The 26,883-nt window shown below is 45.1% G+C and overlaps 1 protein-coding gene across 1 annotated transcript in view; it reads right to left on the bottom strand.

The window, feature by feature from the left end:
- LOC102385619 (epidermal retinol dehydrogenase 2-like) overlaps positions 1–26,883 on the bottom strand; it is a 76,533-nt gene that overhangs the window by 36,950 nt on the left and 12,700 nt on the right. The window contains exon 2 of the mRNA XM_014524071.1: positions 5,373–5,565. Within this exon, the coding sequence (XP_014379557.1) occupies positions 5,373–5,565 (193 nt within the window). The remainder of the gene's footprint in view (positions 1–5,372; positions 5,566–26,883) is intronic.

The following is a 26,883-nucleotide window of genomic DNA, read 5'->3' as shown; positions in this document are numbered from 1 at the left end:
CAGGAATGGCTCTGGTGCTTCTCTTTCCCCTGGAAAAGCAGGTAAAGGAGGGGGTGGAGGGGAAGGGGCAGGGAGAGGGCACATTTTTTAGCAGAAAGAGAAAGGGAGGGAGGAATTTCACTTGCTTTAGGGACTTTAAAAAGTCTCTGGAGGCTCCTGTGGTACAGTCCAATTCAAAAGGGGTGTGCTATCACACCATTGCACCTAGTCAGATTGGTACAGACTGTGGGGGTTTCTGCTGTCCTCTTCCTGGAATCTCTTGAACATATTTTGAACAACCTTGCAGCATCAGGACGTTGGCTGCTTTGGTCCCCTTCCTTTACCTGTGGCAGGTTAGGATATGATATCTTGTGTTGTGGCAGGGTTGACTGTATAGTTCATAGGTAGATTAATGCATGGGCCAGCTAGGCATGAGCCCCGGGGTCCCAACCAATTCAGGGCTCTGGCCGTGGGATCCTCATAAGAAGAGAAGTAAAAGCTTCAGTTTTAAACTTGGCACCCATCTTTGGTGCCAAGTTTAAAACTGCAGCTTTCACATTTGCTTCCCTGGGATCTGGAATTGGGGTCCCTTCCCCGGTGGGGCTGGGGGGAGGGAGGAGAGGGCTAGGGTCGGGCAGGCCAAGCTGCACTGTGCCTGGGGGAGGGGGGTGGGCCGGGTGGCTCCACGTCTTGTGGGGAGGGGGCTGAGTCAAGCTGGGAGAAACGTGCCTCACTTGGTTGTGGGGAGGCAGTTGGGGCCAGGCCAGGAGTGCCGCGCTGTGCTGAGCCTTTGTGGGCAGCAGCGCTGGGAGGGCCTTGGGGGCTATAGCCCCCCAAAATTCATCTTAGCCCCCCGCAGCTGAGCCACCCCTTCCAGTGCCACTGCCCACCCACAGAGAGACAGTGCGGCCCCACTGTTCCAGCCCAGCCCAGCTCAGTCCAGCCCAGTAGGTCCTCTGTATTTGCCTGGCTGTACGCGACAGCTGGGCAGTGGCTCTCTGCAGGTCAGTGTGACAGGGGCTGCGTGGGCCTGTGTCCATATGCAGAGAGTGAGAGTAGAGATCACGGCCTGTGTCTGTGCACATTGTGCCATAGCAGAGGCGGAGGACAGGAAGAAGGGGTAGGCATGTGCCCCCAGCCCGGTGGGGTCCACCCAGCCTCCACCACCAGCACTAGGAGGGGAAGGGGCCCTCCCTCCCCCCCTGCAGCCCAGCTCCCATGGGGGGAGGGAGCTTCCCATTTTGTGCTCGCCCCAGGCCATAGTGCACCTTATTCCATCTCTGGTGTAGTTTTGCTAAGAGGTTAGACAATGGATGTTATGCTATGGTTCGGAAAGGAGTGCTCCTGCCTCAGGCAGGGGGTTCATCTTTGGAGGTCCCTTCTAGCCCTACTTCTCTATGATTCTAAAAGTACAGAAACAAAAGCTGATCTTGTGAACACAACAAAGGAAATTTTGTCATGTTCTTTCACGCTCATTCCCTAACAAATTTAGACCAACGTTATTTTGGAGGCACTTGGTATTTTTTTGACTGCTTATATTTAGGAAGCCAATCTTGGATTTTCAAGAATACTACATCTGCCACACCACTGCTGTCAATAACTGTTTAGCTTTGTTAGAGGTCAGTATTGAGGGATCTCATTTGGGCACTTAAACTTAGGCCCTCAGGTGAGCTATGAAGGCTGGGGATGGAATCCCGAGGGGCAATGAAGGAGCCCCAGGAGTGCAGGAACATGGAGGAGTCTTGCGGGGCAGGGTTGAATCCCGGAATGGGAGGGCGGGGGGGGGAGATTCTTTCCTGTTAGTCCTCAAGGCCCCTGCTGGCTTGAACATGTGACTGCTCCAGACTCGAGATAGCACTAACACTGATCAACATCTAAGGAGCTCAAAGTGCAGCGTGTAACAAGGCCTTGATGCACAGAAAGAGTTAATCCTAAATCCGAGGTGCTTAGATGATTTAAATTCTTTTGCAAGCACGGTATTCAAACACTGAAACCCTTCCCTTGACTTGCTTATATCCTACTTTTGAGTCAGTCATCTGTATGTACTCTGTTGGTAACAGCAGCAGTGGCTCCCATGATAGTGCTGCTGCTCCACCCACCTATTTTTCCTTCAGTGGAGGCTGGTTGGCACAAAAGTTAGTTGGCCTTTGCCCCCCCTGCAGAGTGGGTGTTTCATCCCAATTTAAACCAGAGCCTAGGTTCTAACTCAAAATGTCAGCTGCACAAGCTGTCCTAGGCTTAAATGATCTTCAAACCAGAATAAAATGTTTGTACATGGAGCTTGAGTTGCAACTGGGATTAGCTATGACATATTCCAAGTAACAATGCTGGAGATTTTTAAAGGCACACATGGCAGTGGTGCCATTGAATGCCATGGAAATTAAACACCTCACTCTTGTTGGTGCCTTTGAAAATATCTTCCCCTTAATAAACAATAATAAAAACCCCTCTGCCTGCCAGAAACATTGAGAATACAGCAGGGAGTCAGGGATTGCAACAGAGAGGTGGAGTCTTCAGTGAAAAGTTAGGCAGCTCGGTTGCAGGGGGGCAGTTACACTTGGAAAAAATTAGCTAGGTTTCAGCTAATTGAATATATATATATAAAACCAGTGGGTGGGCAAGTGTGTTGGAGCAAGGATGTGAGGGAATGAATGAAGGTTGAGGGAAAACGGGATGGAAACAGCAGGGTAAAACAAAACAATTAATTAAAAGCCACACATGTTGGATTGATGTCTCCAGAAACAGTTGAGGCTATGTGGGAAACTATTTGGGACCTTCAAACTAAGTGTTAGCACTTATACTAGGTCAGGCAGAAAACAGCAGCATCATATGTGGAGAAACAGAAGGAACAGACAAGGTGAAAAGAAACAAAAGCCAGTGTCTCTAACAGATAAAAACCAAATTTCACTTTAATGTGCCAACATCTGCTTCCAGATGCCCTGTGCTATGTACACAGCAGAGATGGGGCAGTCCTTATGTGAAAGAATGAATGGACACAAATTTGACATTGCTTCCAGAAAGACAGACAAGCCTGTGGCAGGATACTTTAACCTCTCTGAAACTCCATCATTGAATGGAATGTTCTTAAATAATAATCTTTAACAACCAAGTTGATCACAAAATTGCAGAGCAAGCAATCATCCACAGACTGGATTGTGTTAAGTAAGGCCTCAACAGAAGCTCTGGGTTCTTAACCCACTACCTGGAAGAGCCTTTCTTACCTTTATGTCCCTCAGTGGGTTAATTGCCGTGTTTACCTCTCTCAGTATTGCCCCCTCCCTCTGTTTTTTCCTCCCCTTTCCATTTATATTTAAATTACATTTTCTCTTCCTATTTAGCACCTCTGCTCTCTGCAAGTCCATTCATAGCATTTGTCAAAGTAGGCTGTCACAGAGGAAAGCTTTTGCCTCTCCAAAGGAGTTAGTTTCTTTCTTGCTTTCTGCTTGACTTGAGACTAACAGAGCTAAATACCTCTCTCTTATCACTCAGTATTTTCTCCCCCCCCCACAATTTAGCTGCCTTTTCTCCTTTTCAGTTGTAAATACTTTTGGGGTAGGGAGATGTTTCACATGCTTTCACCTTGTCTAATACACCCCTGCACATTCGGTAAATAACAGTCACTGCTGCTAGCACCTCCTAATGGGCACACATGTATATGTGAGAATTAGGAATATGATAATTCTGCATTTTTACCATCTCAAATGACTACAAATGAAAGCTTCAGTTATAAGTCTGTTGCTGCACCATCCTTTCCAAATTGCTTGGTAACAGTTTTTATTTTATAAAAGGCACATACTTTCCCAACTACTTGTCAGTGCCACCTCTGGATTGAAGTTGGAAGGAAATATTTTTAGCTTGCCACTCTTAGGCCTCAGATGTTTATGATGATGCAGGTGCTGCTAGGTACCAACCTCCTCTCTGAAGGAGATACAGTTGTGCCCTTATTTAACAGTTACAATACATTTAACAGTTGAAAGAAAAATACTGTTGCAAGTGCATCATTTTCACATTTAACATTTGGAAGATTTCTCACCACTTGGAATTGTATTCTAACTAGAATTTCCTCTTGCCTAGCTCCCTCCCAGGTACTCTAACTGGTCTGGGGAAATTCTATCTGTCTTAGGCCAAAATGTGCACCCAAACATTCATGCAGAAAACAAACTTCATCTGCAAGAACAGAGGTTTTTACTCTCTAGAGCTGGTTGGAATTTTCTTTCAATAAAATGATTCTGTCATGAAAGGCAATTAGTTAATTGACACATGGCTGATTTGGCAACAATTTTATTGAGAACAGTCCTACATTTCAAATACATTTCAGATAAAGATGCCACAGACATCAGCTAGGTTGGGGGGATCAGCATCAGGTAATATATATTATAGGTTGAAGTCCTTTCTACAGAACAGTGTCCTTACGTGGCTTCAGCCCAGACTTCTTCTTCCAACAAGATTTCTAGTTGCTGTCCTTTGTTAGGGTGGTTAGTGAGGTACACAGCTGTCCACTAGGAACTGATTGTTGAATCAAGGCAAATGTGTTTTACAGAAAGGCCATTAAATTACAACTGGTCATTATATGCTTCAGGACAGAATGTGAAGCAGCAACATGCAAGGCAAATCAATCCTTGCTATCCACTTCTCTCTAGCTTTCCTTACATGCTCCCTTTTGCTGCCAGGTTCTACACACTTTGGATTTCTCCTGTGGTCCATGTTGGGCTCTGTAGTAGAAGCTCACATCAAAGAGTCAAATTAGAAATCCAAAGTTTCTTCTCTTGCTGTCCCATGATCCGCCTCTTTTTGGGCAGCAAACTCTTAGAACTTCTAACTACCTGGTTTTGCTGTGATGCTGGTAGCTGGGAATATGTATTCGTTTGCACACATTAATTGACAAGTTTGTCTTTGCAGGTTAACCACCATGCTTCATAACAGTTTTAGCTGTGGTTTATGCAGCAGAAGTAGCAGGTACAGCTACAACTTCCTTTTGTCCTGCAGCAACTACGCACAAAGAGGACAGTATGGCCGAGATGGGAAGGAAGATAATGAAATTGAGCTGCTATTTCAGGAAGGGCTTTTTTTGGAACAGCACAAAAAGAGAGTGCTCTATGGTTGCAGGGGAGGGATGGGAAGGTGAGACTAGCAGTGCTTGCTGGATAAACTACATTAGGGAAAATTCAAGGTGGAGGGAAAAGGACAGAACATGGCACCCACTCTGGCCAGATTGGGGTGTGAGCTTCATGTGGCATCTGTTCCAGTTGGCCCAGGTCGGGTGCCACATGCAGTGTGGATCCTGGATTAGCTAGAATGGGTGTTGTGTGTGGCACAGTCCTAGACTGGACAGATTGGGCTTCAGATCCAGCATGTGGGGAACCCACAGAGACCTCCCCATGCATGCTGGATACCTGAGCAGCCATTCTGTAGATTCCTTCCCTATTGCTGCAGTCACACCTGTAGGCATATGCTTCTTTGGCTCCATTTCCTCTAGCCAGGTAAGTTGTCTCTTTGTTTCGTTCCTCATCAATGTCCCAGAGAACCAGCGTGGCTCCTAGAGGGGCAAAATTTAAGGCAATATCCCTGCCAGTCCCATTTGCAACCCTGTAATATTGTTACACTATTTCACCTGCAACAAGTTTGTGTAGGAAAAAACAGGGTAGGCATATGCTTCTTTGGCTCCATTTCCTCTAGCCAGGTAAGTTGTCTCTTTGTTTCGTTCCTCATCAATGTCCCAGAGAACCAGCGTGGCTCCTAGAGGGGCAAAATTTAAGGCAATATCCCTGCCAGTCCCATTTGCAACCCTGTAATATTGTTACACTATTTCACCTGCAACAAGTTTGTGTAGGAAAAAACAGGAACTCCCCCCAGGGACCCCCCCCCCCCCCCAAAGTAATAATATACCATTAATACCAAAATGTGATTGTCTCCAATATGGTGTTTATGTGGGACATGATTGTTCAAGTAGCTGTTGATGAAGATGATTTTCTAATTAAAAACATAATATCATTGAAACCCTTAGGAAGAACAGAATGGTCTGGACACACTGACATAGCTAGTGAGGAGCAACTACCCTGAATGCCAGTGGGGATAGGGGAGGGAAAACTTGGCTTTTGCTGCAGCTGCATAATTGGTGTTGTGAAGGCAGTGGCAACCAATAGTTACTGCTGCCCCTGGGTGTAGCAGCTACCCTGGGCACCAGGCTGCCCTGGGCACACTGCTGTCTGGGCCTGTCATACATTTATAACATCATTTTTCTACAAATAAGCTCTTGCCCCTGCAAGTTATTTGTGAATTATTTTATAATCTTGCAAGATCAGGCAAAGAAACATACAAACTATTAAGCAAGTACTGGACACGGTGTCAGTTTTCCCTCTGATCAGATGGACCGCTGCTTGGTTTCCTTGGTTTATGCATTTCTCAGGTCAATCATTTAGTGAAACAAGCTTCAATCTATGTAGCATGGGATATTAGAATCTAGGAGGAGTGGCATACAAGCTGGCTGACCTGCTCCACCGGGCTTTAAACTAAGCCCGCCGGGGGATGGGGGGACCACTGCCACTGATGGGCCGCTGAGCAACCCTTGCAAAGCCAGAAGGCCAAGGCACTTAAGGGAGCCCACCCCTGCTCCAGCCCTGGAGTGAGATGTAGGCAAGGCAGGGGCCCCCAAAGGGACACTTGCCTGCCTGTACACAGATGCCAGGAGCTTGGGGAATAAAGAGGAGGAACTTGTCCTTCTGCTTAACACACATAATTACGATGTCATAGGGATAACGGGGACCTGGTGGGACTCTACCCATAACTGGACCACAGGTATAGACAGCTATACCCTGTACAGGAGGGATTGAGTAGCGGGGCAGGGGCCCCCAAAGGGACACTTGCCTGCCTGTACACAGATGCCAGGAGCTTGGGGAATAAAGAGGAGGAACTTGTCCTTCTGCTTAACACACATAATTACGATGTCATAGGGATAACGGGGACCTGGTGGGACTCTACCCATAACTGGACCACAGGTATAGACAGCTATACCCTGTACAGGAGGGATTGAGTAGCGGGGGTGTAGCTCTCTTTGTCAAGGAAAGCTACGTGTCCCTGCAAGCTGGCATTGGCACCCAGGGTGGACGACTGGAGACCCTCTGGGTTAAAATCCATGGGGAACATGGCACAGGGGACACAATAGTGGGAGTCCACTATGGACCTCCTACCCAGGATCAAGAGCTTGACCAGGAGTTCGCCAGGGAATTGGCTGAGGCCGCATGCTCCCGGTGCATGGTTGTCATGGGAGACTTCAACTACCCAGACATCTTGTGGGAAGAACGCTCGGCCAAATCCGAGAGGTTGCAAAGCTTTCTCTTGTGCGTGGATGAGCTCTATTTGACGCAAGAAGTCTACGGGCCGACGAGAGGTAAAGCGCTGGTTGACCTGGTTTTGGCAACGGGGGCTGACCTAATCAGTGACCTAACGATCGAAGGGAAGCTGGGTGGCAGTGACCATGAGCTGATTACCTTCACCATCCACTGTAAAGTTGGCAAGTCAGTCAGCGATGCAGGGTTTCAATACTGACAAGTGTAGAGTGCTGCACTTGGGCAGTGGGAACCAGCAGCACACTTATAAGCTGGAAAACTCCTTTCTTAAGAGCATGGTGGCAGAAAGAGATCTTGGAGTCATTATTGACTCCAAGATGAACATGGGCCAACAATGCGAGGTCACGGTCAGTAGGGCTAACCGTACCTTGTCATGCATCCACAGATGCATCTCAAGCAGGGCCAAGGAAGTGATCCTCCCCCTCTATGTAACACTGGTCAGGCCGCAGCTGGAGTACTGTGTTCAGTTCTGGGCACTGCACTTCAGGAGGGATGTGGACAGCATTGAGAGGGTCCAGAAGAGGGCCACCGACATGATCCGGGGACAGCAAGGCAGACCCTACAAAGAGAAGCTTTGGGACCTTAACCTGTTCAGCCTTTGCAAGAGAAGTCTGAAGGGGGACCTGGTGGCCATCTATAAACTCACCAGGGAGGACCAGCAGGGTTTGGGAGAGACCCTGTTCCCCCTAGCGCCCCCCCGGGGTAACAAGGAATAACGGCCACAAATTGTTAGAGAGTAGGTTTAGATTAGACATCCGAAGGCACTACTTCACAGTCAGGGCGGCTAGGATCTGGAACCAACTTCCAAGGGAAGTGGTGATGGCTCCTACCCTGGGGGTCTTTAAGAGGAGGCTTGATGTCTACCTGGCTGGGGTCATTTGAACCCAGTTTTCTCTCCTGCCCAGGGCAGGGGGTCAGACTTGATGATCTATCTGCAAGGTCCCTTCCGACCCTACTTCTATGAATCTATGCATCTGTCTGAGTAGAAAAGCTGACCAAATGCTCAGCCCACATACCAGACCAATACAGAACACGAGAGCAGGTCATGTTCAGCGTGTGAAGAGCTCATGATCATGAGGCTGACCAGCTCGTGATCAGACAGCCTTAACAAATCAGGAGCTGCAGGAGAAGCGTGACTGCCTGGCCAGCAGACACTCTCTTAACTGTAAATCAGCAGCCTCCTCTGATTGGCTGAAGAGTTTATAAAAGGGACAGCGCGCTAAAGCGCAGGGTCCCGGGTTCCACACAGGCCCTCAGATAGGACTGATCACCCTATCCAGGAATCCGTGTCCCCATGGCTGAATAGTCATATGAATAGTCATACGAATAGTCATACGAATAGTCACACTCTGGCTATTATTTCACCAAATAGTGAGCTCTCCATCCGCACGTACATCGGAAAAATCAATTGCTATCTCCTACCTGTCATCTTTAACTACTGCTTCACCACTGTCGTTTTGTTGTGTAACCACTGTTGAAATCTTACTGTAAGTAAACATTAAGTTCAATTTTACTCTCTTCCAACTGAGTCAGTGTCCCTTTCATCCCCGGCCTGTCCATAAGGCGGGTTGGTCATCCATCCGCCCCCCGGTTCAACTGGTAAGCCGCCTGGTGAGTGCTGCGGTTAATAACAGCATCTATGAAATCCTCGACTTCAGGAAAGCTGACTTTGACAAGCTCAGGAGGCTTGTCAGTGAAGCCCTAAAGGGCCACAACCCAAAGGGGAGGGGAGTGCAGGATGAGTGGTTGCTCCTCAAAGGAGTGATTCTGGATGCACAAGCAAAGTCTATTCCATTTCGGAGGAAAGGCAGCGAAAGAGCACAGCAGCCCCCTTGGCTCTGCAGGGAACTAGCAGACCTCCTGCATCTAAAAAGACAGACCTACAAAGGATGGAGGACTGGATCCACCTCCAAGGAGGAATATTGTGCTCTGGTCTGGACCTGCAGGGCGTGAACCAGGGAAGCCAAGGCTGCGACGGAACTCCAACTAGCTACAAGTAGCCTCCAAGGTCTGGAATAGACTGCTGCCAGAGGTGGTTCAAGCACCTACTCTGGACTCCTTTAAGAGACATTTGGATGTTTATCTTGCTGGGATCCTATAATCCCTGCTGACTTCCTGCCCCTGGGGCAGGGGTCTGGACTTGATGATCTTCTGAGGTCCTTTCCAGCCCTTATGTCTATGAAATCCATAATAAGATACTGTAGTCTGTGTCTCATTATACCATGTTAGTGTTTGCCCTGCAGGTCTGAAGAAGGCAGGGCAGGGAAGCATTGTGGACATGAGAAGGAAGTTGATGAAGTGTCTGTTGTAATCCTGATTGTGATCAGTAATCTTGGTTATAATCCTGCCTCACCTGCAATAACACTTTACCTTGCATCTACTCACTAATGGATTCAACCTACCTAAAGCAGCAAATAGAAGATGACCTCACTGGTTCTGCCTTCATATACTAGAGACATAATGACTGTGCCCTTCACCATGCTGCCCATAGACACACATGGCTAAAACAGGGCATTGTCAGGAAAAGAGGCCAGGATCCAGAGGGGTGTCCTTGCTGCTGAGGCAGCAGGAACCAAAGCCTGCAGCACACCCAAGGGAGTTGCTCTTCCAACTCCCCTGCATGGAGGCAGAGCCTCAGGGCCTTCCTCTGGCTGCCCTGCCACAGCACACCCTTGGCACGGTATGACAGCTCCAGTCCCAGGCTGCAGCCACCACAGCACCCGCCTTGCAGTTTGCAGCTGCACCAGACCAATACCCTGCAGCAGAGGGCACCACCCACCTCTCTCTGTAATGACCTGCCACCACCTGCACTTGGACAGGGTGAGTGCTCCCCAGTGGCAACAGGAGCTGCCTAGTCTGCCCCACTCACAGCTGTCCCAGCAAGACCAGGGCATGTTGTCCGGGGTAGGCTGCCTGCACTTCCTATATGCTGGGCTGGGCGATGCCTCCAGCCAGCCCTGTGATAAGGGACTAAAGGTGCCCTGGCCCCCTTGCATCATTGTAAGTAAGGAGCTCTCAGTATTTGCCAACAGGAGGAAAAGCAGTAGCCAATGTCAGTCCCTTCGCCTGCTGCTGTCATCAGCCTCAGATGAGAGACACCCTCTTTCTGTCAAACCTAATGCAACTGACAGGCTGGATTATGGTCCAGTTCCTGTGTTATCCAGGTGACCTGTTGCAGAAGAGAGTGCAGGGACCTGTGCTTAATTGGCAATTAGGGTATAATCACCTGTAAGCAGAGTTCTTTCCAAGCACATTGATATATGGACAAATCATTGCATAAGGTTTCTTGCAAATGAAGAATATGAACACTATCTCTAGACTCTCTAAATGTAATTATTGGAATGTGTACTGATTTTCTAGATTATATATACAGTTTGAAAAAAACCCCACAACAAACTAGGCAAAAAATAGTCAAACTATATTGTTTCACTGGTCTTGTAGCTGTTATAGTTAAATGTATGTCTCTTGTTCAGATTCATAAAACAAAATCTAGCCTTCTTGAGCATCTTGACAGTGCCTGCAATAAGTCATTGTCAGTCATTTCTACACCTGAGTTAAAGTTTTTAGCTAGAGCTAGGACTAATCTGCAGGGCTGTGAAGTAGAAGAGAGGCTTTACCAGACATGGTTAATGGATAGTCAATTGCAAAAGAAATTATAGTTTGACTAGTGGAACATCCACACCATTAAAGAGGAGAGAGGGTTGTGAAATGGAGAGAGATTAACAGGAATAAAAGAGATGAAAATAAGCCATGAAGTCAATTGACTGTCTCAGCACTGCCTGAATAGAAATGCTACTTCCCTTCCTAGGGTGCTGGTTTTAAAGTTTGGGTGAAGCAAGAATCAAAAAGGGTGCAACTACACCACTGCACCCCTGCCTCCCTTTCCCCCTCCCAGATCTGCCCTTGCACATATAGTTCAGGGTGGCCTACATTCTTGCTCAAGAAAATATTTGGGTATGTATTAAAACATCTAAAGCAGCATCCATTTACTGCTTCCTTTTGTAAAACCCCCATCTCTGAACCCTTTCTATTTCTGCTGTATCTTACTGCTTTAATAGATTGTTTCTGTGAGGGGAAGGGGAACTGGACTATTGCCAAAAAAGTGTGAATAGGAGGCAGGCCACTGTCTGGATGGCAACCAAATGATGTATTTTAAAACAGGGCTATCTACAGTTGGACTTCTTTGACCTGCCAAAAAAGAATGTAACTTCATATGCCGAAACAAAGAAATGTCACATAAACCCACTGCACCATATTTCTTGTTCTTCCTCATACAGTATATTCCCTCTATTGTTTGTATCCCTCTTATTTCATTCCATACAATATTAGATTGTAAATGCTTTGAAGCCACATCTTCCTTCTGTGAAATGTTTAACACATTCCTTGGCACTATGAAACAGTGGTCAGATAATAAATATAATTTTCCTGACAAATAAAATGACAGCAGAATACAACCATATAATAAAGTCACTCTGACTTCAAAAGCTGAGATGTACTGTTCAGTAGAGGGGCCAACCTTCTAGGCAGGCATGCCATGAAATAGGTTGCCACTCTAAACCCCTTTAAAGGAAGGGGACCCAGTTTGCCTCTCTGCTTTCTGAACTCCATGCCTGAACTCTTCCTCTGTTTTCTGCTTCTTGCCTTTTCAACTGCCATGCTGCCAGTATACTCCCTGACGTGCTGGGTGCCACACACACTGGCTGCCCATGCCACCTGTGGTACTCATGCTCCAGGTAGGCCACTGTGAGGAGAAAAGAGCGGTGCAAGAGGAAAGCCCTGAGAGATCTACGTGGAGAACATGCACCTCAGGTGCAGTGAGAGGCCTGGCCAGAGCGGGGAACATGCTGCCACATTTCTGCAGCACGTGCTCCCTGTGGATAGGCAAGCAGAAGATCTGGGAGGGTATTTCTGGCCCCAGAGAGTGGCAGTTGATGGAGGACTGCATCCAGTGGATGGAGACAGTGCTGAGTCTCCCCTGCCAACTAATACTGGTAGCCAGTGGCAGGAGAGGAAGAGAGATCCTCCATGCAGAGTAGTCAGAGGACCACTGACAATACTCCAGGGCCTGCTGAGACAGGAATCCTGTAAAGATGGCTGGCCAAAGGCTGAAGCAGTGGAACCACTGCAAGCAGTATGTGAGTCCATGGGCATGGCTTAGGTGATTTCTTTTATGTTCCTTTTCTTTTGTTCGGTTCCTTGGAGAGTGGGGATTGTGCTCCCATTCCCCATTGTGGAGGTAAATTGACTGGAGGGAAAACTCGCCTCCTGGAAGAATCCCAGGAGGCTCTTACCTTGTGCAGCCAACTCAGGGAGCAGGGATCAGCAAGAAGCTTTTTTCCCCCTTTTTTCATGCAGAGAGTAGGGCCATCTTTAAAGAGTAGAGCCATCCTTAATGAGTAGCCCCACTGATTTTTATTTTTTAGATTGTCTATTGAATGAGGGGATAAGACCTGAAGGACTGAGATGGGCTGATCAGCCCAGGACTGAGAGATGCTTTAAGTTCATTTTTTATTTTGTTCTTCTTTATTACCCTCTGGATTATATAATTGGGCTTCTAAAGGCTGGCCCAGACTCATTAACCCTGGAATCTGTAAAAAGCTGATCTAAGGCTGTTGGCTTAATGGATGTGTAGTGGACTGATCTCATTTTTGAAAGATTCATGGCCCAAGGGGTGATGGACTTTGGCAGATAGCCTTAGATGGCCCCAGTAAAAGGGGTTTAAACTCTCAGGCATGCCTTGGGTCCTCCAGTGTTTAGCTGTCATCAGCATCAGGGTGATACAAGACTTGAGCCCTGATGGAGGGAATCCAGGACATGAGTGGGGTGTGAGGGGAGATGGACCCCACAAAGAACTTGCTTTGAGAGGACCTGCCAGGATCATCACCACCCTGCACATCCAGCTCTCGAGAGTTAAAGAACAGCAAGTTGTGGGCAAGAAAAGAGTAGCAGAGATTCGTTGTGATAGTGCTCTCTGGTGCACTGACGGTATACACTGTTAAGAAGTAGGCATGGGCTGTGGCCATGTTGCACCTATCCCCAACAACTACCCCTTTACTAACTGTTATAAGAGATTATAGTCATTAGCAAGAAAGTATTAGCACATGCTTCACTGTGAATGATTCTGAGACATGTCCTAGAATGGAGCCAACAAAATTCACCTAAAAAATTAGGCATTTAGAATTCTTGGAGAAAGATAACAATTTGTAAAAGCAAATATAAAATGCAGCAAAAAGACTGAACACAGCTTTAATGTTATTGCTTTCCTTTTGGATCTTATACTATGGTCCCTTTTTGACTTTTTAGAAATTGATAGAAATTGACAGATTTTAAAATCATAATATGATCTGCAAAACTAGCAGGTTTAAAGAAAATATATTTGTGTGAGGTCAGAGAAAGAGCATAAGTGTCCATAGTTTAATTACAATGGCTCAATCTCTGCTATTAAAGTTTTAATTGAAAAACATGCACAGCAAACTGCTTGGCTTTCCATATATCCATATGAGGTATAATGCCTAAAGCCCCCCAAATAAATGGAAGCTGGAATCTCTTCTTCTCCAAGGAGAGGAAATGGGTTAAATAAAATATTCAAGTTCTAGTTAGTAATTTATGCAAAAACAATCATAATTGGCATTTATAACTGATGAAGGGTATTTATACCCAAAAGCATGCAAGAGGAATTTTCCAACTATTTGAGTTGGTCTAATAAAAGATATCAGATTTACCCAGAGAACCTTGTCTGACTGTGTCCTTAGACTAACACAGCTACAACCTATACCTCCATAATTGACAATGCATGGAACTTTCCTCTCTTTCTTTGGTTAATGAAAATGAAACTCCAGAATGTTATCAAATGAAAAACAGGGAGGGGCAATTTCCATTAATATTCCTGGTTAATACAAACATACAGTCATTGAAAACAGTGAAAGTAAAAGACTCCAATAAGAGGAATCAAAGAAATATGTTATACACTAATGCCATCTACTGGATGTTGTGGAATCAGCAGAGAAACTGACAGAAATTGGGGGGTGTTGGCAAAGTCCAATAAAACATAGGCTGATGTCGTTCTCCAACAAATCTTGAAACAGAAGATTAGACCTGATGCCACTGTGTGGAACCTCAGAATTTGCTGAAGCCGGGGACAGATTCAGAGGCGACACAGTAGTACAGTTGTTCCTCCCCTTTGTTTTCTGCTTCACCTCACCTTTAAAATCAACTGCTTGGGAGGGGCAGCACATTTCTTTTTAGGCAGTGCTGAGAGAATTGGTTGAATTCACAGTTCACCATTTCCCTGATTCCTGCTAATCTGTCTCCACTCCCCAGGTGTCAATGGCCCTCTAGCCTTTTTAATAGTCTTGATGTTCCACTATTCAAACTATCTTTTCTTCTGCTATTTTGCTATCTGTTAGCCCAGAGGCGAGCAATTATTTTGGGTGAAGGGCTGCTTACTGAGTATTGGCAAGCCATCGAGGCCCACATGACAGGCAGCCAGGGGCAGATAAATATTAATTTTCTAAATTTTTAGGGGCCCTGTGGGCCAGACAGAATGGCCTGCAGGGCTGCATCTGGCTCGCAGGCCGCATTTTGCCCACCCCTGTTTTAGCCATTCCTGGTAATGACTGTCTTCTATTCTATAGTCTTATAGACTGTTTTTAGTTAACCTTAACTCAGGTGTGGTAATATTAACTCAAGGTGTAGAAATGACTGACAGTGACGTATTTCAGGAACTGTCAAGACATTTTCCTTTATGAATCTAAATGAGAGACACATAATTCATTATAATGAATACAGGACTAATGGCACAATAACTTTTCGACTATTTTGCTCTTTTTTTCCCAGTTAGTGGTTTTTAAAACTGAATATATAATCTAGCAAATGAGTGCACATTCCAATAGTTATATTTGTTTTTGCTTTGTTCTGAAACTGAATAACATAGTTTAAGATAGCCCCCCTAGCATATGGTTTGTATTTTACCATTCTGGATATTGATTATGGTGTCTAAAAAGGAAGTGTTGGTGCTGGAGTATTCAAGAAATAGTGATGATTGTTGAATTTGTGATGAAAGTCAATTAGAGACTAATTAATTGGCTAATTAACTGGCTAATTAATGGTCCAAATTTTGGACTAATTTTGGTCCAAATGATGAAGATGTCATCTATATATCATAGGTAGAGCATGGGTTTGATGGTGCAGTTTTTGAGGAATTCTTCTTCAGGTGTTTGCCCAGATTTTAGAATTACTGTAGAAGATAAATGATGACCTGAGAAAAATCTATAAATAAAATTAGTAACTTAACAGTCTCTGGATTCAAGAGAAAGCCCTCAAATCAGTAGAGGTACTGGAATACTGCAACATGGGTGTTTCCTAGTAGAGCTGGAATTGAACTTCTATTTGGGTATTCTTAGGGCTCTTTGATTTTTGGAAATTACTGAATGCAGTCCAAAGTAGTTTAAATCTTTTTGGCCTTTAGTGAATTCAGCAAGATCAATTGGTTTCTCAGAACTCTGGCACATGACTAGGCAAGAGAGTGAATAACTTGTCTAAGTTATTAGTTTGCTGAAATATAATGATGGCTAGTTCTGTAGATGGGTGAAGCTCATTTTGATTTCCTATTGTATCATTTTGGATGTGCTTCTGAATGACAGGGCTGACAGTGATTTTTGGATTAGCCACTTTCAGCAATTTATATGAATCCATATAAACAACAGGTTATACTTAAATTTATTTTTCTTGCACCACATTCTTTCCTATTCTAAGAAAAACTGAAGTTACTGGTGGGTTATAGCTAAATAATGCTGATAAGTACCATACAATTAAATATACTAAATGTTTCATTATCACACTGTTATTTCTGTATAATGTAATGGAAACTACAATATAGATAGATAGACATTTTAATTTAAAAAATATAATCAAAACTGAAATGGCCTAGCTTATGCTGGACTATTGAGATTTCGGAGGTTAGATTTTAGGAATATGAAAAATATCATCCAGGTTGGATTTTTTTGCATTTACAAGATATTATATTCCAAGATTCTGTATACAACAGCATCCAACAGCTTCACTGAAAATCATTCAGAGTCAGAATTAATAAGGGTTTATATATATGCACAAAAATAACATTTTCTCTAGAAAAATAAAAAACACAAGTTATTTAAACATCAAACATGATTTGGTTCAGTTGCTGAAGCAAAATTCCCAAAGCAAGATCCTTTCAGAGATGGACAAATTAGTTCTTTCAAAAGTCATTCAATGGTGCAAGATGACTTTTTCCCTTTTCTTTTAATGTAGGGCATTTCCATAATATGCTTGGCCCTTTTAGTTTCAAGGCAGAAATCAAGACTCAAACACTCTCTCTTATATGGTAATGATACTTCTAAGCTGGTTGTTTTGCATATATTCACTGAAGATACAAATTTTGGTGCAGTTTCCCTATTAAATGGAACTAAGCTTGAGCATTGATTTCAACAGCACTGACAAAATGGGGACCAGAAGGCATTGGGAGAGTCCCTGTTCCCCCAAGCAGCCCCGGGAGTTACAAGAAACAACGGACACAAGCTGGCAGAGGGTAGATTCGGACTAGACATCAGGAGGTGCTATTTCACTGTCAGGGCGGCTAGGACCTGGACCAGCTTCCAAAAGAAGTGGTGCTGGCTCCTACCCTGGGGGTCTTTAAAAAAAGGCTGGACGGACATCTGGCCGGGGTTGTTTGACCCCGCGTCGGGCCGGGTTTGTTTGGCCCCGGCCCTCTTTCCTGCCACGGCCGGGGGTCGGACTAGATGATCTCCTCAGGTTCCTTCCGACCCTACCAACTATGAAACTATGAAACTATGAAAATAAAAATTAGATGTGCACTCATGCAGAGTATTGGAAAAGATGAGTTAAGCTTTTAATTGCTACAGTTATTTACAGACAACACAGATTTTTAGATCACCTTAAAATTCAGTATAAATAATTATGAAACTAACAGTTCACTGGATTATAAGAGTAAACCAAAGTTTATAAGCATCTTCCTTAACCTGGCAGCAGGGCTGTCCCTAGGGGTGGGTGAATTGGGGTGACCGCCCAAGGCCCTGCACTTTGGGGGTCCTGCAGAGCCGGGCAGAGGGGCCGTAGTGACTCTGTGCTACCATCTCCAGCTTTGTGTGAGGCTGCTCGCTACCCCGCCCCCCACCATGTGGCGGTGGCTTCTTTGCATCCAGGGCACATGGGAACAGGGTGGGGCCCCCCCATGAACTGATTTGCCCCAGGCCCTGCACCCTGTTTGGGTCTGCTCTGCCTGCCAGCTTCTCCTGCCAGCCATGGCTCATTTTACCTGGCGTAGAATGTATGCAATCCCATTTGCAATCAGGCAAGCGTTCTAGTGCGTTACCAAATTTACTGAGTGCCAATGATTCTTATCTCCCTTGTCTATTACCTTACTGTTCTGTTCACAGTTCAGGGAGTCTATTTTTATGTGTACAGCTATCCTACCCAAGCTCAGATAAGGTAAAGGTTGCAGACAGACAGCCTTCGATGTCAGTCATTAGAAGTTATAGTCTAGTCAGTGGTCTTCAGTTGTATCTCTATGGTAGCTCTAATTACATGTTGACACTTCTTGTTAGATCATTCATAACAACCTTGACATGTTTACATGGCATACACCTGGGCAATTATGTGCTTATCCCCTAGCACAATGATTCTGAAACTGTGGTCCACAGACCACCAAGTGGTCTGTGAGGCCACAATAAATGGTTTGTAACACGTTTTCAGATTGCACTGTACCATCACCATTTTGAATTTAAAGTTTGATAAGAAGGATACAGGAAGAAGGCAGCAAGAAGGCTGCACAGTTCAGCCCTTTGAGACTTTTTGTATAACATTCTCTTGTAAGAAGAATGTTATACAAAAAAGTACACTAACAACTGTCAGTTGCTCTAGTGTGGCAGTGCTCTGAAACTTTTGTGAATAGGATGAGCAGCTTGGGTATCTATGGGGATCTGACAGATCAAGCATCACATTAGCTTTACAACACCTTCATCTGGCATTACCACAGGAAGCTTACACTTGAATAAGAGCTATATCTTGAAGTGAACTTTATAAGCATAACTTTTTGATGCTATTTTTGTTGTAGTTTGATCCGTCTACAACTTCCTGTTGTCTGTTCAGCTTCTATGGTTTTGACTGCTAACCACTGACTACCCAGTTAGGATATTTGCTTAAGACATGTAGTTTTAAAACACTGAGATTTCATGAAAAGAATGGTTATGCTGAGATACAGATTTAAATCTGTTTGTTACAGACTGATGGTATATTAGCATGCAAATTTACTGTCATAATCCAGCTGCTTTTAACATATTGACCAAATATTCATGATTATAGTCAATCATGATTGAAAAGATAAAGCTAAGAAACATGTGGCCAACAATTACTACAATTATATGAATCTTAAAATATGTCATCTTACATTTAGTTTCTACAGTATTTTTACTATCTAAAGCATCACTTCTTATATATGAATCACTAATTATGTCTTTTCAAATATATGAGGAAAAGATTGACTTTTCCCAGAGGGACATGAGATTTTTTGGGGAATTGTTGGCGCAGAAAACATTTTTATTTATTTTACTTACTGATCTCTCCACATTTGACTTGGAAAGCCTTAACTTCTGATTTCCATATTTGCTTCTTCATACTGTAATGAGCCATTAGAGGGAGCTAAAAGCCAACCTGTTGTCAGGCAGTTTGTATTAGAAAACTCTAATGGAAGTTTTTGAGTAAAAGAGGCTAAAGGCAATGCAATTGTACTCCATTTTGACCTGAATAGCAATCAATGTCAGATAATTGTGGAATGTCACTAGCAGACTCAATTATTTACTGGTATCATTTTCTTGTTTTCCACCAGGTAGAGACACGGCAGAACATTTTTGTCTTGACCTCCCTCAAATTCCTTGAATAAAATTGTGGGATTGGTTCCATGCACAGGAATATGCCAGACAAATTACTTATATTCACACTAAAATACTCAAACTGTTCATGAACAAGTTACATAGATACCATGATCTCTGAAACTGTGACACACAGTAAAAGTATATTCTTTCACTTCAAAAGCAGCACACCTTGAAAAACCATGTACTCAATCAAGTAGACTTGTCTAGTGTAATGTTTGACTAGAGGGTACTTTTAGTGTGATCATGGAAGAGCAATGTGTGATTCAGAGTGGTGCCATAATATTCTTCTTCATGACTCCATACTGGACTGTGGAACGTCAATTAAATTATTTTGGTTTGTAATACCTACACTATTTATTAAAATGCTAACATCTCAAATGTTTTTCCTGATCTATAATGAGAAGTTGGGAAATTTATGAGAGATCAAACCATCTGTTTATGAAAAGGTAAAGTCATCTATTGTTTCTGCTACTCAAGGCATTGCTATTAATGCTGGTCAAGGGAAACAATTTAACAGAATTTAAGTTTTTTTGCCCCCATGTTTTCTACTGTTTGTCTTGAAAGGGATCAACTTTAATACTTTAGGACTGCTCAGGTTTTCATCAGCAGATAGCAAATCCCTTTCAGACCTGGAATGCCAGGTACTTCTGGCTCCACCCTCCTTGGGTCAATAAGAACTGTGCACCAGGGCAGGGCAGTCAATATGGCCTGGGAAATTGTGGGAGTAGGAATTCCCTAGCTATCCAGTGCAGAGCAGGAGAACTCCTAGTAAGGAAAGTGTTTTTACTGTGAGAAGTAGCCTGGAATGACAGCCTTTGATGATAAGTAATGGAAAATCATCCCAGTAAGGGGAGAGAATGTTGACTTTGGAGAAACAAGGTAGGAAGAGGTCCTGGGAACTTGAGGCTGGTGTGTCTGTATACTTGTATGCCACTTCAAATGCAGAGCTAGGGGTTTGGACACCTGTGCTATTCATTGCCAAGTGTAATCAATACACAGATTTTAAAAGGGGTTAAAGACCAATTCAGACTGGCCTTGTGGCTGTTTCCATTTTCAGCCAGATTTAAAACAAAAATTTGTGTGCATATGCAGGAAAACTAGATTGTCTTGAGAAGCACATCCAAACAAGGATGTTTAGGAGCTGTCTGCGATGCCAAAATACTGATTTAGGAGTGTAGAAAGTACACTACTGCATCCTAATGTGAGACTATAACAGAGATACTTACAGAATATACCTAGAGGTGTTTCCCTCAAGTACTTTTAGCTGTGTCCATTTCTTTAGCCACATTGCTTTATACATCTCTTTACCTTTGTGAGTCAGCCATGGTTTGTCCCAGAGTGTGCTAAGCAGATCAGGCTGCTGCCATTTGGTCCCCAAAACAACAAATTGGAAATGAGGTTGCCCTTGCTACCCCTGAATTTGCCTGTGCCATTCCCCCCACATGTGTAGGTAACCTCACAGTACCTTTTACTGCTTGGCTTTGAGCCTTGACAATTACATACTTGCCATGATTGACAGAGCTGGACCAGATACTCAGCCTTGGAGCAGAATGCCTCTCTCTAGCAGAAAAAATGATAGTGCACAAGGCCTTTAGGTATGACAAACAATACAGTAAAGGTTGTGGGCTTAGACTATAAATTCCACCAGCAGGCACAGAAGCCAGGTGAATAAGTACAACACAAGCTAGTGGCTACATTTGACTTTGGAAACATGGCAGATGAAACGACTCATGATTAACTCATTGAGAATCTAATTGCATTAGAGGATGCTTACAGCTTGAAACACACCTGACACAAGAGAAAGCTATACTCCTTGCTAGTCAATTTGAATCAGCAATGATGGAAGCCAAAACATTAAGCCAAGGTACATGAAGGAATACAAAGTATCCAAAAACATGAACAACTAGTCGAAATCACCCTGATTTTAGAATCTGAATAGGTAATTATGTTATCACGACATCTCTACACAGACTACAATTTATGTTGGGTACCCAAGAGAATAGTTCTGTGCAAACACTGCAAAAAGAGTGGGCAATTTGCTAAAAGTATGTCACAGTGTTCAACATAAATACTTGATGTTGACTACAACATAAATACTTGTATACAGTCTAAAACAGTATACAGCATAAATACTTGATGTTACTATGCCAGATGGGAGCACTTTCAATAACAGAGGGTGCATCTACATGTGCAATTAACATGTAGCAATAAACTCTAGTGCAGTTTGCACCAGAGTTTATTGTTCCCAGGCACAACCCTTACACATCTGCCTTGGACCACACAGCACATTGAGATTAATGGTTCCTTGGCATTGGTTTTTCACCAGCCCAAAGGGACCACCCTGCCAGTCAGTGTCATACTGTGGTGAGCATGTTTGTTATTACCCTGAAATAGAATAGTTTTCTGATAGCATACTGTTAGGTTAACAATAATTTAGATTATTAAGAAGTATTAGCTTTACAGCTGAATACAAGGTATGACCTGTGGCCTAGCAATGCCACTGACCACAAGGAAGAATGATAGCTAAGCCTTTGCTTGTGTCAAGTAATCATTTAACTGTGTTAAACATTTTCTGAGTAAAATGCAGCAAGTGAATCTGTGTCGGGGTTCGTAAAAATCAGCTACAGCAGGGAACAAGATAAAACAAAAAAGCCATTGTTCTAAGTACAGTGATCGTGTCCTTAAGAAGTATCTAGCACTGCAAGTTCTTGCTAACGTATCATAATGTTACTGTTACTTAACTTTTAGCTTTTAAAAAGTGCTAGTTCAGCTTAATAGAAATATGCTGTTATGAAGATCTGTGAAGTACCGCCCAAGTATTGTTTTTGTTAACCCTTTAGTCTTGCCTTATTGTAAAAAGTATAAAAGTTCGCCCCACCCTTGAAGGGGAGCCATTTTGCCTCTTTGCTGGCTTTATGGTCATTGCTCGAGCAAATATACTGCAGTAAAACTTCACCCATGTTGTCTGGTTCCTATACAGCTAGACAATGAACCCCAGGGAGTTTTCTCCCACCACACCAGGGTGAAGATGAATATATGCCCACCATTGGCATGGATCTTGTGAGGGAGCTGTGGTGGGCCAGTAGGGGATGCTCCTGTATTGAGCCATCTACCTCTCTGCACCCAACCACCTTCCAGGCTCCGAGTGCCTCCCTGGAGGTGCCTCACCTCTGGCTGACCCCCCTTCCTGGAGCACACCTGCAAGTCTGTGTGTACTGCCACCATCACCCAGAATCTGGACTGATCTTGGCCCAGTGCCCCCTGGGAAACACAGGCCTAGTAGTCCTTGAGGGGTACTCGACCCACTGCAAGAACTTGGGATGCTTCCCTCAATCTGAAGCACAAATGGTGGTCTCCCTTAGTCAGCTGAACCAAGGGGACCCCAAGGCATAATCTAGACCCTCTCCCAATAAGTCTCTTATGCTAGGAACAGAGGAGAACTTTATTCCTCCCTTTCCAAACATTTGGACTTTTATCTTGCTGGGATCCTTTGACCCCAGCTGACTTCCTGCCCCTTGGGCAGGGAGCTGGACCTGATGATCTTATGAGGTCCTTTCCAGCCCTAATGTCTCTGAAATCTATGAGATGGGGCAGAGCATCCCTGACTAGCAGGATGCTCAGGGGGTCAGTCTGCCAGCCTAGAACTGCTCTGCCCTGGCTCAACGTGCTGTGGAGGGGTTGACTAGAACACGAGGGTGCTACAGTGTGGGCCTAGCTGGCAGGCTGCCCCTGCACTGTAGCTTCTCCTGACATGGCCAACACTAGTCACCATCTACTTGTGTTTCAGTGCACGTAAATACTGAGCTGTAGGATAGTACTTAACTTACAGTGGAGTTAATTAAATTTATTGTGCACAAATACAGGCGCATGTGTAGACTAGTCAGTTCCACAGTAAAGCTCAAGTGTAGATGCACCCAGAGGGTATAAAATAATGTGTACTGTTACCGTTTCTTCTACATTGTGGCCTGATTATCTCAATTTCTCCATGACCATTAAATCCTTGATCTTTTAGCTGATCAGCACTGTCCATAAAGGTGTGAATTGTAATTAAAATGTGACCTAGATATACGTTCATTATGCAACTAAGACAGATATCATAGATTTTCCTTTTTTATTTCTTGTAATAGGTTACATATCTTTCTTTATTCACGGAAAGAGGACACAATAGTTTGAACGGAAAAAATATCATACAAAAATAAAGTTACATATCAAAGAAATGAACTTGAATTGCTTATTTCCCCCAATAATTGTTATAAAATAGTTTTGGTTTGCTGGTATTTGTCATTTTCAAAACTGTTTGGCTTCACTTATGCCTCTTCTGGCCTCATAAGTGTTGAAGAACCCCAAGCAGTTAAGAACACTTCCATAGGTACTTCTCTACTTTCCAGCAGGTGAAAACAAAGCAGAGAATTTCGAGGTGACCAAAAGAATGGTAGCATTGTCAGGAAGAAACAGATTAAATTATGCATGGCCAAAATAAAAGTTCCTTGTTAAACCAAACTGGCTGAAGTTAGATACAGAATGTTTGGAAACTTGCAACAAAAAATTACTTGTTCCTTCACAGTAAGAGCTCTAGGAAACCCTCTTCCAGGGACTGTGGAAAGGGACAGAGGCTGAATCAGTGCTGCTCCTCTCTGCATAAGTTGAGAGAAGCAGTATTGCAGGCCCTGACATAGAATGCCTACAAATCCTACGTGCTAGGGGACCATGCCCCGAAAACATTATTTTAGTCCTACATAAAGGCATGGGAGGGAGGCAGGGAGTAAAAGGATTTGCATATTTCAGGGGTAAAAAGACTCTCTGGGAATGTCCAGACATGCGTGGACATTTGGTTTCCTGGGAACAAGTAGCAGCGGTGTACCTTGTGCCACTGCTACTTGTGCCTGGGGAATGCCTGTGCTATGCATGCTTTGGTGTCTGGCAAGTTGTCCCAGGTGGGGTAGGGGAGGCTGGGCCAGCACTGTGCTGGCCCCAGCAGCCTTACCTGGGATCCTGGGGGCCTCCTGGGGCTGCAGCCGTAGTGATTCTGCTATGTAGAGTCTGGCTGGCAGTAGAGCGCAGCTCCGGGTAGCCTGCCTTCACTTTTTGGCAGTGCGTGCTGGCTGAGCGTGCGTTGCTCTGGTTTTCCCCCCCAGGATATCCAGGGGTCAAAAAAACCCATGGAAAAAAACCCTGGCACAGTGCACGCTCAGCCAGCATGCCCTTACAGTGTGCAAAACATGTTTGCAGTGCCATATGCTGCACGACCATGCTCATCTTGACGTGCTCTCTGAGAGCATAAGGGAAGCTGTAAAACAGTCTCTGCTCCCTTATCTGTTACTCAGGCTTTGTGCTATGGGCAGGATTTTTCCTATGGGGCTAGGGACAGAAGTTACACATAAACCAATTTAAGTGATCAGAAACTGGTTTAAATGTGTAACAGAACATAACCTCAGTGCACATAAACCATTTTCAAAATGGCTGAAACTGGTTTGAGATAAACCTGGTTGAATGCAGGGCCTGCCAGCCTCGACTGCCACTGCCGATCACTCCCTGTGCAGGGCGAATGAAAGAATAAGCCCCTTCCCTGCCCCACCCACACGAGACACCAGTGGAGGGGGGAAATAAACCCCCTCTGCGCCCTGGAGCCTAAAAGAGCTGTGCTGGCAATCCTCTGGCCCCACTCCCATCCCTGCTGCTGGAGCACCAAGGGGGAAGGGACCTGGCAGGGGCAGCAGCCCCTCTCATGGTGTCTCGGATGGTGAGCCTTTTCCTGGTGGGGGGCGCTGCACTGTGGGCAGGGGCAGGACTGGGGCAGGGTGGTCATAGCTGCCAGAGACTGTGCGGGGCAAGCAGCAGCAGCGCTAGGATGGGTGTGGGGGCTTTGGCCACCCCTACAAGCCCTGGTGCCTCCACTCACCCCATGCAGTCTGTGGCAGCTCTGCCTATCCCACTCCTGCCTGCAGCTTGGCCCCCTCGTGGGGAAGAGGCTTGTGCTCTGGTACACCATGAAAGGGGCTGCTGGCTCCATCAGGACTCTGCCCCTTTACTACTCCAGCAGCGGTGGTTGGGGCATGGCCAGAGGCTGGCCAGCATGGTCCCTTTAGGTGCTGGGGCATGGAGGGGGTTTATTTCCCCCCTCCCTCTATCATCTGGTGCAGGGGGCAGGGAGGGAGCTTATTCTGCTACTTGCCCCACACAGGGAGCAATCAGCAGTGGTGGTCAGAGCCGGCAGACCCTGCTGTGGTTCCCCAGGGGTGGGGGGGAATAAACTCCATCCCTGACCCCTCTGCCTCAGGGGGCCATGCCGCCCAGCCTCTGGCCATGCCATTGCCCCTGCTACTGCAGTGGCGAGGTGGGGAGTGCCAGGCGGACCCTGGTCTGGATCCGTGCCAGTGAGACAGGGAGGGGGGAATTAAACCCCCTCCCTAGCCAGTTCACTTCAGGCTACTGCTGAGGTTGGCCTTGCCCCCCACTCCCTGCACAGCTTCCCTGCAGCTGAGGGCATGCTCTAGCACCCCCTACCGCCTGGCCTGAGTCACTGCAGGCACTTGCCTGCATTTCCGCAGTCCAGAGGGAATGTCTGTCACTTGCAAATTGGTTCAATCTAGTCAGGTTAGACAAACCTGCAAAGGTTGAATCAGTTCAGGCTCCAGCTTTTTGAATGTCTGTCCCTATCGAAGAAGAAAATCTTCTTAATAGCAGCCTGCCAAAATCCCAGTGCTTTTATTAGATTTCATTAAAAATAATTTCCAAAGAGGCTTCAGGGATAATGTTTAATCTTTGTTACTAAAAAAATGGACTGAAAGGTGATTAAATGTTTTGCTTTGCCTCTACAAGCAGAAAAGATACTATGAGAGGTGAATGAACAGTTTATTTGCATTGAAAAATTATGTGAGTATATATTTGTGAATCTTCTTAGATTCTTTCTAGGTACATAGGGACCCATTCCCAGTCAGGCTCTATGCAGGCTCCTCTATGAAAAGAGAGGTAGAAGAAAGGGCATTTAATCTCCGTGACCATGTCCACGCATGATGGGGACATTTTGTTCCCTGGGGACAACTAGTAGTGGCACACCTTGTGCTGCCACTAGTTGTCTCCAGGGAATGCCTGCGCCATGCACACTCTGGTGCATGGCAAGTTACCCCAGGAGTAGTAGGGGAGACTGGGGCCAGCACTGGCTGCAGTAGTGGCGATTCTGCCACACAGAGCCTGGTTGGCAGCTGTAGCATTACTTCAGGAAAGAGCAGAGCTGGGCTGCATGCCGTGCACTGCCCATGAGTGCACTGCTCTGCTTTTTTTCTCCACAGGTTTTTTTGACCTCTGGATACCCCAGGGGTCAAAAAACCCCCTCCACACTGCTCCCTTACAGTGCGGAGAACAACTGAATGTGCAGTATGTGGTACTGAAGATGTGCCTGTGGCAACACAAACTGCACAGTCATGCTCGTCAGGATGCAGCCTACAGCTCCCGTTTAATGTCAAACTAAATTACCTATTTTTAAAAAAGTCTCAAATTGAGCAAAGTATCATAGAATCATAGAATCATAGAAGTAGGGTCGGAAGGGACCTTGTAGATCTTCAAGTCCAACCCCCTGCCTGGGCAGGAGGAAAACTGGGCTCAAGTGACCCCAGCCAGGTAGGCATCGAGCC

Source organism: Alligator sinensis, unplaced genomic scaffold (genome assembly GCF_000455745.1).
Source record: "Alligator sinensis unplaced genomic scaffold, ASM45574v1 scaffold999_1, whole genome shotgun sequence".
In the NCBI taxonomy this organism is placed as follows: domain Eukaryota; kingdom Metazoa; phylum Chordata; order Crocodylia; family Alligatoridae; genus Alligator; species Alligator sinensis.
Note: the sequence above shows the minus strand (reverse complement) of the source record. Positions and strands in the feature narration are given on the sequence as shown.